The sequence below is a fragment of the Cuculus canorus genome, chromosome 10 (assembly GCF_017976375.1).
Source record: "Cuculus canorus isolate bCucCan1 chromosome 10, bCucCan1.pri, whole genome shotgun sequence".
NCBI classification, from domain to species: Eukaryota; Metazoa; Chordata; class Aves; order Cuculiformes; family Cuculidae; genus Cuculus; species Cuculus canorus.
In genome coordinates this window covers 6993261-7007927 of record NC_071410.1, presented here as the reverse complement: position 1 = coordinate 7007927, position 14667 = coordinate 6993261, and the positions used below count along the sequence as shown (strand labels likewise).

The 14667-nt window shown below is 41.6% G+C and overlaps 1 protein-coding gene and 1 long non-coding RNA gene across 11 annotated transcripts in view; one reads left to right on the top strand and one right to left on the bottom strand.

Annotated features, from left to right (window-relative positions):
• Positions 1-2035: 2035 nt before the first annotated feature.
• Positions 2036-14667, bottom strand: part of FGF13 (fibroblast growth factor 13) — a 304993-nt gene continuing 292361 nt past the window's right edge. For all 10 annotated transcript variants that reach the window (XM_054075404.1, XM_054075399.1, XM_054075400.1 and 7 more), the window contains 2 exons: positions 4231-4429; positions 2036-3442 (listed from right to left, as the gene is read on the bottom strand). In XM_054075404.1, coding sequence (XP_053931379.1) covers positions 3306-3442; positions 4231-4429 — 336 coding nt within the window. In that variant the 3' untranslated portion in view covers positions 2036-3305. The remainder of the gene's footprint in view (positions 3443-4230; positions 4430-14667) is intronic.
• On the top strand, positions 4445-14218 carry LOC128853122 (uncharacterized). Its single transcript, XR_008451398.1, has 3 exons — positions 4445-11371; positions 11950-12004; positions 12721-14218. It is a non-coding gene; the product is annotated as an uncharacterized LOC128853122 (long non-coding RNA).

Here is a 14667-nt window from a genome sequence, read left to right as displayed (position 1 = left end):
TTTCCCAACGCTGGCGGATTTCTGAAAGGAAAGTATTATCTAGGAGTCATCTGTTCAACTTTCTAATTTATGGATGCTGAAGGATAAATAAATACTCTAGAGTCTGGCTTCTAAATCTGGTCCTCTGCTGAAGCCCCATTCTTGTCTACCCAAGGGACTTCTTTACTGGCTGGTTCAGAACATCACCTTCACTTCACTGTCTGCAAAGGCACATTTAACTCTGTTTCTCCTTATTAACTCTCAGTCTATGGCTCTGGAGGCTACATGCAAAATCTTGGGTGTAATCCCCCACTTTGCCTATAGTCTACATGAGCTTTTGTCTATCGTGACTCTTCAGTCAAGAGTATTGCCCTTTCAGTCCACAATAATCTGAAAGGAAAACTATTGTTGGAATAGGTTTGTCAGAAACATAACATAATTGTCAGAAACAGCTGTTGATGGCTCATCTAGTACCATATCTCTCTTCTCATCTCATCCAAGACTGGTCTTTGTTAGCTTGGTACATTAGAAATCTTTGAAACTAGGGACTTGGCAGTGGATGCTTAACAGCTGATGCCAATGTCAATACAAAAGACTGGTCAGACATCAGAAGGGACAGTTTGTGAGCATTTTTCTTTCACTTTCCAGGATGGACGTACTGAGGATGGGGAATAAATGTTCAACATTGAACTAGATTTGCCACAAATATTTTTTTTAATCAGGTTTTATGTCCCTAAGGCACTTGGACTCCTTTTTTTTGGAACATATACCCCAGAAAGTCTGATGTTTGGGGCTGGGAGGGTTAAGATTCCACGAGGGCGTAACCCACTTAGTTGAAGGGAACAGATGCTCCAGGCCCACTGAATTATCAAAACCTCTCAACAATCATAGCCACATTTTCAATTTTTAAGTATTTCTATTACATTGGTTGTGCTCCAACCTTCTTCACCCTTTGGAAAGAGGAGAGTTGAGGACCCCCAGGCCCTTTTAAGGACAGCTCGACAGTGGTATTTGGGGAGCCTGCTCCAATATGGGAGTTCAGAAAGCCAGCACTCTGCCTACTATTTATTTGCTGCAAAACAACAAATCTAAGAGTTTGATCTGAAACGTAATCTCCTTCCCTCTTCTCTCAGCCCCAACATTTAAAAAAAAATAATAAAATTGCCCCAGCTTGGTCTGAGGTCTAATTTCCAGCTTGGTCAAGCAGGATGCACACAGAGCAGATAGCAGAATATCTGATTTTAATGTCAGGCTAAAATTTATAGGTAGCTTTGTAACTCCGGTTCCATTACTCCCTTCTGGAACTGGTTTTTCAGCCACCCATGAGGAAAACTTGTTCCTCCTAGGACTTCTTGAAACACCCTGATGAGTGAAGCTCACCTGTCAGAGCTGCTCGGATGTCGTAGGTGAGAAAACTTCTCACTGATATTTTCATAGAGAAAAGGCAGGAGAGAGGTATGTTTTCTCTCCAGAGCATGTGCGCAAAGGCAGGAGGCGTGACAGCCTTTTTCCTCAAGGCCAGTTAAAGCTGGCCCTTAAAGTGGACCTGCAATGATGCACAGCAAACTCTGAGCATCCTCAAGGTGCCACTTTGACATAAGCAGTGCTTGGCTTACCCCATCTCTTTGGGACCCCCTGTAGTGAGGGCTCTGGGAGGTGTGCTGCGAGGTAGCTCTACGTGGCTGCACTAAAGAAGTCTGACAAGGAGGGCAGACACAGAGAAGCTGGAGAAGCTCAAAGCAGAGGAGTGCAATTCACTGGGGCTCCAGCAGCGCACGGCAGAGGGGCCGTTACCAAGACTTTGTGGCACATAATTGTCACTATGTTTTGAGTATCTCGGCTGGGCATATAAGACCAATTCTAATAATATCCAAAAGAAAGTATATGCTCTCAGTTGTACAGTGTACGGCATTACAGGGGAATAACCCATTACATAGAAAGATTTTGAACATTAATTACAGTATCTTTTATAACTTTATAATTTAACTGCCAACCCTTTCCTTTGAAATTAATCATGGATGTACATCATATAATCAAACAAGCTTTTTTTAAAAAGTACATCTTAATAGAAATAGTTTATTCAGTGCATGGTCGTGTATACAACAAATAATAAACAACTCTTTTGTACAAGGCAGAAAGCTGCCTGTACAGAACTATGTCAGTTTTGGAGCACAGAATCCAACGATGATTAATGCACAAAATCTTACACATCATGCAACTCTATGCCAGTATTCCAACTTTCTCCCATGCAACAGACATGATGACCTAAATGGAAACCTAACTACATTTTTTAAACAATTGTTTCCAATAGCATGTATAAGTATATGTTGTTTAGGGGTAACCTGTCCTAACGCTTCCTCCTACACAATATTCACGTGCCTGTTACAGTGAAAGAAGGACTTTTACAAATAAGACGTTTCTTATAAAAAAATTAAGTCACCTTAATTCCACAGTTTCTGTCTTTAGAAAAGAAGCCACGACAATAGTTCAACATGACACACAAAATGGAATTAAGAGAAATCTACACTGGAGGACAATTTTATCCCTTTCTGTTAACTTCCACTTGGGATAACAAAACAACTCGGTTCCTACAGACTGGGGTTAGCACAAGAACTTTACCAGAAACTACAAATCTATAAAAATTTATATTTCATTGTGTTTAAAACCACAATAACACTGCTTGAGCCTGAGACTAACTCTCAGTTCCAACCCTGAATTTTTAATTATTTTTCTAAAGACATAGCTTTAAAGACCCATTGGAGTTCAGAAATTGAAAAGTTGCACTATTCCAAATTAAAGGATACATTTTTTATCAAGCCTTAGATATAAAACGTTAAGCCAAGGAAACAACAGAGTTTACATGTTTGTTTTTTGTTTGCCCCTATAAAACATACAAGCAGTAAAATTTCCTTTGAAGAGCAAAAGTGGTCTTTTTCTGTTGGAAAGCAAATTCTTATCAGCAGTGAATGCTGTTAAATGTTTTTGTTTCGTACTCCACAAAGCATAGGAGAGAGAGAGAAAGAGAGGGAGAGAGAAAGAGAGAAAGAGCGAGAGAGAAAGAGCTGGACATTTCTTCTCCGAGATTTATTCCGCAGTTATGTTTGTTGGCTATCCAAGTGCCTTGTGATATGCACAAGCATATTCTACATTATTGGGGTATATCCTTTGACAACCAGTAGATCTAATGGCTGATAAACGAGTGACCTATGCAAGTTCGGTGGCTTGTCCTGGGCAATTGAACGTTTGGATGAAAGACTGCTAGTAAGAATTCAACTGCATCCAGAGGTAAGGTTCTGTTAGAGAGCACTTGGCTTGCCTGAACCTGGCTACGTTGACTCATTTTGGCTCACGGATTTACCCCCATTTAGCACTCCTGAAACACTTCTGCTCTTTGTTGGGGTCCCACTTCCTGATCTTGAGAACTCTGTGAGATCGTGGAGAGAAGGCTCTTTGTACATGGCCACTGCAAAGCAAAAGAGAGGTACACATCAGCACATTGTGGGCTACTCAGTCTGTTGGTGCAAAGTCTAGCTGCAAAATGTTGGGACTTTTCATTCAGCAATATGCAATGTAAGGAGCAAATGCAACATAGCAAGGACACCTCTTCTATTTCAAACACTCCCTAAGAATCTCTAAGCTCCTCTTGAGGGAAATGACATTTCAGAGAAGGGAAAAAAAAAACAGCTCCTTCCCTCTCCTAGTTAAATTACCCACCTACCTTGAGGAAAGAGCATATGAAAGATGGTTCTTCTGCAGAAAAGGGACACCTCCATACATCAATTGAGATCTCCCTCCTTGCATTGACCAAAGAGGGACTCAAGTCTGACCAAAGTCCTGATCCAGATGCTTCAGTTAACGGGGATGACTCTAGGTCCTGGCTTTTAATACAAAGCAGTATACGTATGCCACATGCCTTATTACCTTTAACGTAACCTGCTGATGTCACAGTAATTACAGTTTAATAAACACCGCAAATTAGACCTTTATCTCAGGCAAAAATAGACAAACATTCTGTAAGATAAAGCACAGATTGACAAGCTATACAGCAAGTTGTTGACGGACTGTGAGCACGTTTGAGCCATTCCAGGTAGAGTCTTTGTTATCTGTAACAGAGACACTGTGGACTTTGGACACAAAGAAACTAATATGTGTATTTGGTTAGATTAGAGAACGGAGAGTTAATGTAGAGAAACACATTTCTGACACAAAACAATGTCAGTTCATATAGATGGAGCAAACCCAAGCAATTACCTTTTAATGGTTTTGGAAGAAAGTGTGCTGCAGGTTTATTTTTTTTCACGTGATTTCCTTTCATTATTTCTCCTTCTTTGTTAAGACCCAAATACCAGCCCCGGCCAGACTGTTGCTGTCTGTAGATCATTGAAGAATACGTCACGTAGTAGTTTTCAAATACTGATTCTTTGAACTTGCATTCAGGTGTAAAATGTTCCTGTAAGAAAGCAATAGATCAATACGTGCAGTGCTGAATCTCGCATCAGTTAATGAAAAAAGCATCCAATATTCATTGCTTTCCCGACAGTTAAAAGATGTACCTCTCACCCTTCACTATCCAATTATGAAACATGGGCCCTAAAAGTATTAACAAAAGAGTAACACAATTTGAAACCCATGAAACGATGCTGCGAGCAGCTCAAAGTAGGATAATAAAATCTTTTTGAAGAATTATTGATTGATGCAGCTGATGGTCATTAGGCAGATGCAGCCCTGATGTCAACCCCAATGGCCCAGCTGTGGTCTAGCCCCACAGGTGAGAAGTGAGGCCACTAGATGCCTTTGAGCATTGACTCCTGGCCTTAACTGCTTATGAGAAAAGTGCAATCAGAATTCAAAGACAGGATGCCATGAGTAAATGGTCATCTCTCACTAATCCAGCAATATTAAGTTAGATTGTAGGCAGCTGCCTCTTTGTTCTCATCTATGCCCTCTGCCCAGTGCATCACCACTGAAAGCCCAGCTGTCAGAGCCCCATGCAGACGTTAGCTTCTGCTCTGGGACTGGCAAGAGCTAAATGGTACCACAACTGAAAGGGTATAGCATCAAGACTTCATGTTGAATTGGACTACATCTTTTCGGGAGATGGCATTGGGCTAATAGTTAAAATAAAAAGCAATAATCCATGAGAAAGACTTTTTCTTCCTGCCAATGGTGTCACTGGCTTTCACTATGCAATTGTCTTGATTCTATGAAATACCTCTTGGCACTACTGTCCAGATTCAAAAAAGGACAGAGACATGAAACACGGGTCTTGGAGGAAGCAAAGATTAAAGTACCAGTCCTGACAGCACCATTCACCTGCTTTCTAAGGCCTCTGGAGGATTCAGTTTTTTTACCATTGCAAGTTCTGATGACATCTCACCTACGGACCCATAAAATTCAGTAAAATCTGAAGCAGGAAAGGCCTGGGCTGGTGATGCAAATATTAATATCACAGTCCTGCCTGTCCTTGCACTGCACAGCAGCCAACTGTTTGTTGGTCTTTCCTTGTGAAGGCAACCAGCTTCCGTGGAGCTGCCCTTGTGCTTAAAATATCCTACAGCAGTGTGAAAGAAAGGAGAAAAATGGTGCTTGCATAATGATCGTAATATTGATTTAAAAAATAAAAGGAAAGTCAGTACCTCAGGAGCTAAAGATGTTCTTATCTAGTTTCTTAAATAGTCCTATCTGAGAAAAATATGGTGTTTAAAAAAAACCCAAACTCCAAACATGGCATTTTCTCCACATCTTTTGCCATTCTGTCTTCTCATAGAAGAAAGAAAAGGCCCCCCAGCCTCTGACTGGCATTACTTTCAATAAAGCGTGTGAAGTAAGCAATTTTCTTCTTTCTTTTTTTTTCTTTCAAGCTAATTGTCTATTTAGTTAATTGACAATTGGTTTCAATTGCTGTCAAATGGGGACAGTCACTGCATTTTTGCAAGATTTCTAAATAAAAGCCTTCTCTCACTGCCCAGCCTATCCATGTTAACAAAGACGACTGTGAGTGTATCATCCAATTAGCAACAAAATGAAAAACTACAGTGCTCCCGCCGGAAGATTATGGTTCACGTACAGTAATTTGGAGCTGTTTTGGGTACAGAAGGTCTGCTTGCACACAGCAACAGAGGGTCAGATTGCCAACAGAACCACAACATTGACTCTGGCTCTCTTAGGAAGCAAGTTAACCTCGCTATGAGCAGCAGGAGCCAGCAGCCCACAGAGCCCCTTCAAACAGAGGGACAGAAGCAGTGGGGAGACAGAAAGACAGTAAAAAAGTCATTCATCCTTGATTTTTCTCTTGGCTGTAAGGCTTGTGATAACAAACTACGGTGGAAGCGTTGTGCTGCTATAAATGAATTTGCAGTTGAGTCATGCTCAGCCAGACAATAGCCTGGCGGTCACCCCCATGAGCATCACAGGCAGCAATTCCCACCCTGGAGCATCCCACAGTTCAGCAATAATGACCATGATGGTGATTTCTCACCACAAACAGTGGGATACGGAAAAAAAAAAGACACCTCTCACTTACCACAACAAATTCCCTCCCAATTTTTCCGGCACTAAAGCAGACCACCTCGCTCACCTGACTGGCTTGGCACAGAATCATGCTCCATTGTCTTGACTGACATATGCTTAATTCCTCCCCAACAACTGCGACTTCATCAAGGTGCTGCACAGTGGGAAAGGCATCCTCATTGCCAAATAAAAGTTGTTCCCACATGAGCTGTTTGCAGAAGCTGAAGTGCTCTGCTTACTCCGGAATACTAACCAGCTGCTTACTTTCACAAGTGTTTGTTCCCACCCATCACCAGCCTTTAGGTTAATCCAGCGCGTCTTCCCTACTCATTAAAAAAAAAAGAGCAGGGCAGAAGAACTGCAGAGGGAAGCTCTGAATGAAGAATGCTGGAAAATGTGCTGACTTGGGGGTACTAAAGTTAAAATGTGCGTTTCTGAGATCAGCAAGTCCATGTGCCAACCCAACTGAGTATGAACAGGGCTACGATCAGCACATCAGTTCAAAATACAGTGCAGAGCATCAAGTGCAAAATGGCCATAATATTATCTTTGCTAGCAAATTCCTTAATAATTTACTGAGGAAGTGCAAATTAAAGTTAGGAAAGGGCTGAGTGCCCTAATTAAAACTGATCTTTTCCAGCTCATATAGCTGATCCTATTGAGATGTTTTAAAGTATTCAATTCTAAGACCAGTTTTCTCCTGCCTCTCAGCTGTCTTCTTTGTCCATTTTTGCAAAGAAAATAATTCAAATGAGTTTTGAGAAGTGCAATGTTATGAATATATTGTTACACAAAACAGATGAAAAGCAGGTATTTGTTTGAAATAGTATTTCCATCTCAGCTTATCCCAGAAGTCAAGGGTGATGGCACCTACACGACAGTCAATTGCATTCACCCAGGCCCCTCACACATACACCCTAACGATGAATGAATGAATAAATAAAAGTTAAAGAAAGTGCTGGATTCACTGTAGTCGTGACTGAGCCATGCTTAAGTAAGCAAGAAGATGAACTGTCAAGAGCTTCTTCTTGGTTTTGAGCTGTTCAGCTGAACTACTGAAATGTTCCTTCATGAATAGATACGCAGCTGTATTAAACATGGGAAAAATAATTAAAAAAGAATAATTTGGTTTATAATAATATGGTAAAAAGGCTACACAGCGTTCGCTTAGTGCGGCTATTTCCAGGCAGCTGACTAGATTACATGTAAAATAATCCCATGTCTTCCATACAAATAGTGCACCGTGGGTCTGCCAAGGCTGAACGTTACAATACTGTAAAAGTGAAGCTGGAATTCTTCCTGATCTAATTATGCAAAAGCTGTGTTTCAAGCCAAAGACCATTGAAATTATCAGCCATCACACCCACCTGTACCGCAAGACTTAATATTAATTATTCTGGCCTCTAAATGATCACGATGCAGGAATTCTGATTTCCCATAGACAGAAAATGGGAAATCTGCTATAAAAAAGGTTTTTAGTGTCTTCAAGTTTCTGTCATAGTACAGAAGCCTCATTAGCATGGCTGTAGGCACTGTGTACATTAAGAGGGCAAAGACTTGCTCTCTCTATTGCATACTGTCTTTGCATCGTGTTTGCCGTCAGCAGGGGACATGATTAACAAATAATTTATGGATTAGTAAGTTTAAGTCATTAGGTCAATACTGAGTTTGTTAAATGCCTTTATATCACCACAGGTTTAATGTCCTGCAGCTACCCTACAGTGGTTGACCAGAACAATTAGAAATTTTATTTAGATGGATTTAATGCTAGGGGCATGAATAAACAAACAAGAAAAGAAAAAGTAAATTTAAAAAGTATTTGGAAAAAGCGTTGGGTACTTGGGGAAACTTGGAAAATGTTCTTACATATTCAGCATACAATTACATTCCATATGATCAATGACTCTACGTATGGGATTTATTCTTTATTTTCTCCACTTAATGAAAATTGGATTTTTTTTTTCCCCTCCATATCCTCATGATTTTTTTCAGGACTATAACGTAGCCCAGGATTCCATTCTATAATCATGAATTTTTGAAGGAGCTTCTTTAAGGCTCCAGAGTAGTGATTTTCTGCACCACTGACCCTGCCTTTTTTTTATTAACAGAGATTGATTTTCTCCATCTTGCCATGTGAAGTTCCAGGGTGTATCCACTGGATCACCACCCTATAATGTGCAGCGATACCAACAGCACAAGATGTGAATACTTCAACGTTATCAGAAATAACAGCTTTTAGATCACCAGTGTGAGAAGAAACTGGCAGTCATGAAGCCACCAAAAGCTGTTTGCTATAGCAATGGAAACATACAATTATCTTGAAGCTATTTAATCTGGATAAGATCTATTAGTTCCCACAGATAGGTTCCAATCCAAAAATATTGCCATTTCGCTTAAATTTTACCTATTTTGAGGAATCCTAGTGATTTCAGTGGGAGCAATTCACCAAATATGAATATGTACAAATCTTGTAGGACTGCAATTAGGAAGCCTGACTGTGTAATTGTGACTGTATACAACAGTCACTAGTCACAGCAAAAGACATGCTCATCAAAAAGCTGTGTGGGCTTTTGAAAGCAGATGCTGTATCAGTGCGGTGCGCAGCTTTATTTTGGCTACGCCTCTTCCAGGTGAGTTCTCGTAGAGGCATCACGGGTAGCACAAAGCCCTCAGGAGGTGCTGTAAAGCTGAAATAACTGCTGCTAGAATGAAGAAACTACTGCTAAACAGGAATTTGTGTAAGGCTGGAATTCTCCTTGAATTTACTACAAACTAAAGGCACGTGGACTGGCCAAGCATTGAGGCAAGGAAGAAAATTAAATAAAAACTTATATAGAAAAGACACTTAATTCCTTCATCAGGAAGCCTGCTTACTGGCAGAAGTGATAGAAAGGCACAATTTTTCTGGAAGGTGATTGCTAAAAACTTCAGAGCATGGAATTGCCTGGGACAGTGTAATAGGCATGAATTTATCGAGTGAAACACAAACTGCCAGGGGTGTATAAATTAATATAGGACAAACCTTCCAGAAATAGTATAATGGAGCCCAAGGAAGCAGCTAGATATCCAGCATCTCCAGACTAAGATCTCAGGTTGTCACTAGGTATTCTATGAATCTACAGGAAAAGCACTGGAAAGATCCTGTAATTATCCCCTCAACATTGTTCCTTACACAGAAAATCAGATACATAAACTCAGAGAAAAATGTAGACAGTGAACTGAAGCAAAACCCCTATTAATTACAAATATAGAGATGCAGAGGTTTAAGTTTTGTTGATTACTCTCTTTTTCTAGCCTTAACGGTGCATCAGTCATGCAAACTTGTTCCAGAACATCTTTGGCCAGATTTTAAATGGCATTTAGGCACATTATTGAATACCTATTTAAAACTTGGTGTGTCACCTCTCAGCATGCTCTGCCCATGGAATGGATGCACTGCCTGATGAATCCAGGGAAAAAGACTCGGTAGTTGTAAACAATGCTGAAATTTAATTGAGACGGGAACTGTGCACGATCATGTTACTGTTCCCCTGTCTTTTGGTGATGCTTCACTTCTGTGACTGTGTTAATTAACCTAAGCAAGCCTTAATCGGGGCAAGAGAACTAATGCAAGATACATACAGAAAGAAGACACTCTTCTGATTACCGCAGAAGAAATTAATCTTGTTAGAGTAAGCCTGTAACGTGGTTTAAAAGTTCTGCAAGATGCCCAGGAGAACACCTGACAGATGTCAAACACGGCTGCCTTTCATAATCTGGCGTACAAAGTTCTGAAATGTAATTTACTTGATATGAGTAAGAAGGAAAGAAGACCCACTTTATCCCCAAATGTTTCTCTTCTGCATCGGTGCTGAGCTGCACTGAACACGTGCATCTCTGATGATCCTGGAAACATGGTACAGGGAAACCACTGCAAATTCCTGAATGATCAAGTCCTCTATAAATATTTCAATACCTTCCAATGCTTGTACCTATGCTTTTTTAATTTCTGTGGCTTTAGGGCATCAGACTTGCCAGTCCTAGTTCAAAAATCAGTGAAATTCTGATATGTGAAAAGGAAGAAACTATTCTTTAAACATGGCCAGTTTTGTGAAACTTGGAAAGGTTCATTAAGCATTAAATGCCCTTCGGCTCTAAACCACACTAACAGAGAAGATCAACATATATGGTACAATCCTGCTATTATCTAGAAGCCATTTTAAAAATCATATTTAATTTTTATTGTTTCACACATATAGAAGTCCTCTTACTGCTTAGAAATCTATAAAGGAAAGCCTATCTGTAATTAAGACTCTTTGGAGAGAGATCTTCTCTACTAGTGAAAGCATGGGTTTGGGTTTTCAAAAAATAAGATTAAAATAATTTCCTCAATGTCTAGCCAAAGGTATTGTATGATAAAGCCCTTCGATTGGTGGACTGCACTCCCAGTTTTGGTCAACGGCTATTTACCACCTGCACTGCCTATGGCTAAGGTAATCTTCAGATAGAAAATGGGAGATGGAAGCATCCTGCATGTTTTCCTTGTACTTCTACACTATGATGAAATACTCTTCTCTAGGTATGTGTCACTGATCATCTTTTGGTGGTGAACTTGCTCAACCTTGGATCTGATCTGCTACGGCTTCTTATGATCATCTCTCACAGGTGTCCCAGTCAAGCAGAGGAACCAAACCCTCCTGGCTGAGCAAAGCACCAAAAGCTACCTTCCGAGCAGGTCAACTGAAAATCGGGAGCTGCCTCAATACATGACCCGCATGGACATTACAGAAAACAGGGATGTTGGAAAAGATGTGCTCCTTGAAAACATGCTGGGATAGATCCTGCCTGCTCAACCTGGGTGAGAAATAGAGTCATCTTACATCACTGCAGGCAGCTGAAGCAGGTGATTATCTATATCTTGTGCCCAGGTAGTCGTGCAGAGTGCATGAATACCCAGAGCCCACTGAGGCTGGCAGTTCATTTCAGCAGCCTTGGGATCATGCCAGCTGGTGAATCCTGCTCCCATTCAAAGCCACTGGAGAACTCCCTTTTCCTCTTAGTGGGTTCATGTTTTTCCCCAGAGCTTCTAATCCTTTTCATAATTTTCCTAAACTCATTATCTGTGTTCCCTGTGACAGTAATTTCCACAGGTGAATTCAGAAGGTGTAGGCAGAAAACATATTTTAAATGTGTCCATTGTTGTTTTTTATCATCAGCAAATTTCTTGCCTTATTTTTTTACAGCTTTCTTCTTTCAGCTTTTAATTTTGGAAAACAGCACATAAAAGTATCCACCGCGCCTCTTCTGTGCCATTCATTACCCCACATCTCTCTATCATGTCTCCGCTTATTCATCTCTTGTCTTAACTAAGCGGGTCTAATCTTTTTAAATCTCTCTCATATGAAAAGTTCTCTCTGCCTCTAATCATTTTCATTACCCTTCACTGAATCCTTTCAATTTTTGTTCCTCTATCGTTTCCAGACCTGAAACATAACATCTCAAAAAAAAAGCTGTACCATTGAGTTGCATAACAGAGGTAAGATATTTTCAGCTATTTGCCTTATGACAAAGTGAAACGGTCTTTACTGTTCAGCCTCACTATTGTGCATTTGTACAAAAGTTCTATATCTTTAAAGTTGTGTCTCTGATAAATACAGTCCAATTTTATAGTATTTCTGACCCTCTGATCAAGCAGTGTCACCAAGCTTAAAAGTTAAAGGAAGGGAGAAGGAAGCAAAAGGCAGATAGGACAGCTTTCTTCCCCAGAACTAGAGCAGAGAGCCCCAAAGACGCTAAGCAACCTATTTTATAACATACCCATTATTACACAGATAACCTGCCAGCCATTGCAATCAGATTTCTAGAAGTTATAATTGACATCAAATCCTGGTATTGTCAAATCTCTCCGACACAGCTGTTGAGCAGAATGTCCTCAGCTTAAGTGTGTCACGCTACTTTTTTTTGTAAAAAAAATTGTATCTAAGTTGAAAAACTCCTTTTAAATTATGGGGACTGTGTTCTGCTTTCAGTTACAGACAGCCCTGCATCCCACCCATTTTAATGGCCAAGCCCTGAGCCCGCTGCCATTCGCTGAAAAGGCCTTCAGCATGTCATGCCATTTGCCCTAAGAGGAGCCTGAGCCTTAGGAGGCATCACAATTACCTTGTTTTGAGTGAACTACTTGTGGTTTATTCCTCTGAGTTGCCAGTTCCCTGACAGCTCTCCCTTTGGATTTGTATGCTGTTGCCTCAGTGGGACACAAGGACAGTGAAATCATGCAAAGCCTGGTACCTTCCACCCACCAGCAACAAGCTGCAGCAAGAATGCGCCAAGAAAAAGTTGCACCATCCGGCAGACGACAGTGGCACAAAGAGACAACACTTTGTCAGCCTGGCTGCTGCAAAGGGGAAATGTCTGCAAGCTGGTAAGAGCAGCTGAGAAAGGAAACGTGTTCCTGTTCCAGTAGCCCTTTTACACAATTATTCTTGTGTTCGTCTACACGATCGCTGCCACTGGTGGAAACCGGCACTGGTGCTGCTGGGGCTGCAGAGCACACGGCAGTTACTTTGCTCCTGGAACAAAGTGGCTTGGCTGGCATTTGTTAAAACACCACTTGGGAGCAAGGGGCAAGAAGGGCAGCACCACCTTTCTGCTGCCGCATCTTTCTCCCCGGCTGTACCATCCCAAAATGCTGCTTTGAGTTACAGGGGCTGTGAGGGGCTGCAGGAGATGGGTAAGCTGGGATGGGGTTCAGCAGGCAGCACAGGCATTACCTGCCCTCAGTACAAAGAACGGGCAGCGCTTCTGGAGCACTGCATCACCAAACAGGTTTGTGGTTGCAGCTTCCCGAGCGCCAGGGAGCTCCCCAGCCAGGCGCTGCAGAAGTAGCAGGGCTAATGAGGAGAGTGTGGGATTTACTGCTGTATCCTAGATACAGGACATCTGCCCTGGGGTAAGGAGATGGAAGAGATCTCCTTCAGCCTGTCATCCGTGAATTTATGCAGATTTATATTAAAGTGCTAAAACCCAATAATCTAATCAGTGTTTGCAGCAAACTTTAAATCTGTCTGTTTAATGACAAGCAGGGACATGACCCTTTCAGCAGCGGATGCTCCTAAAATTATGTGGAAAAAAGGAAAGCACACAAAGGTTTCTCTCTTTTGAGGGAAGCGCAGCTGAACGAACAACAGTCAGAACAAGTGCTACAGTCCTTCCCGTGGGAATACGTGATAATGGGGAATGCTGTTTCTGTGGTAACCTGCAACCTGGCTGAAAGCCTGTCTGTACAACTGCTGTGAGTTATGATGGGTAAATCGATGTGGAAGTGATCTCCTTGTCCTTTGCCGCTTTGGTGAGGTGCCACCCTATGTTCCTGAGGGTAAACTTGTGGAGACAGTGCTCTTCCACCTGAAGGCGAGGCAGGTAGCTCTCCCAAGCACAGCCTCAGCTCAGCTCTGACCTCCCCAAACTACCACCATGCCGCCTCGCTGACATGAAAGGAGAAACACGGGGTCCACCCCAGAGGAAGCGCTTAAGAGAGAGATGCTGCTGAACGAGCTCTTTTTCTGCACACTAGAAATTGCCTCTGCTCACTGACTGCGAGAAGCTGCAAATGGAAGATAAATAACAGCATGAGCAGCAGGAGAAGAAATAATGCCACATTACATCAAACAGATCCTTGCTTCACTGTCAGCTTAGAGTCTATTCCGCACGAAAGGACAGCCTTGCCATTTGGCCTGTATATTTTATTAATGTGGATGCATATTTATGGTACTATGGATTAGCCGATACTTTGGCATTCACCACCGTCCTTTTTGACGGAGTTCTCAGCAAAGGCATTTGCTCTGTATGCTGCTGTTCCTCGTGTGCAGCTAGCAGTGCTCTCAAAGGGCTGCTCTTCTCTCCCTAGGCTGTCTCCCTGCACTGCCTGGGCTGGAATCGCTGCTGTAGAGGTGCCTCACCTCTATCAGTAATACCAAATATGTTTTGGGAACCCACTGCAAACCTCTGTGAAGTACTAAATGCAGCATAGTCTTTGGATTGTCATTATATTCTAAAACCACTATCAATATCAAACTAATACGCCTATTAATTAGTTTTTTCTTCTGCAAAGCACTACACAGCATCCTTTAAATTTTAACACATACAACGTCAGTGTCAGGGAAAGTGAGGCAGCTCATTACACTGAACAAAAGCAGT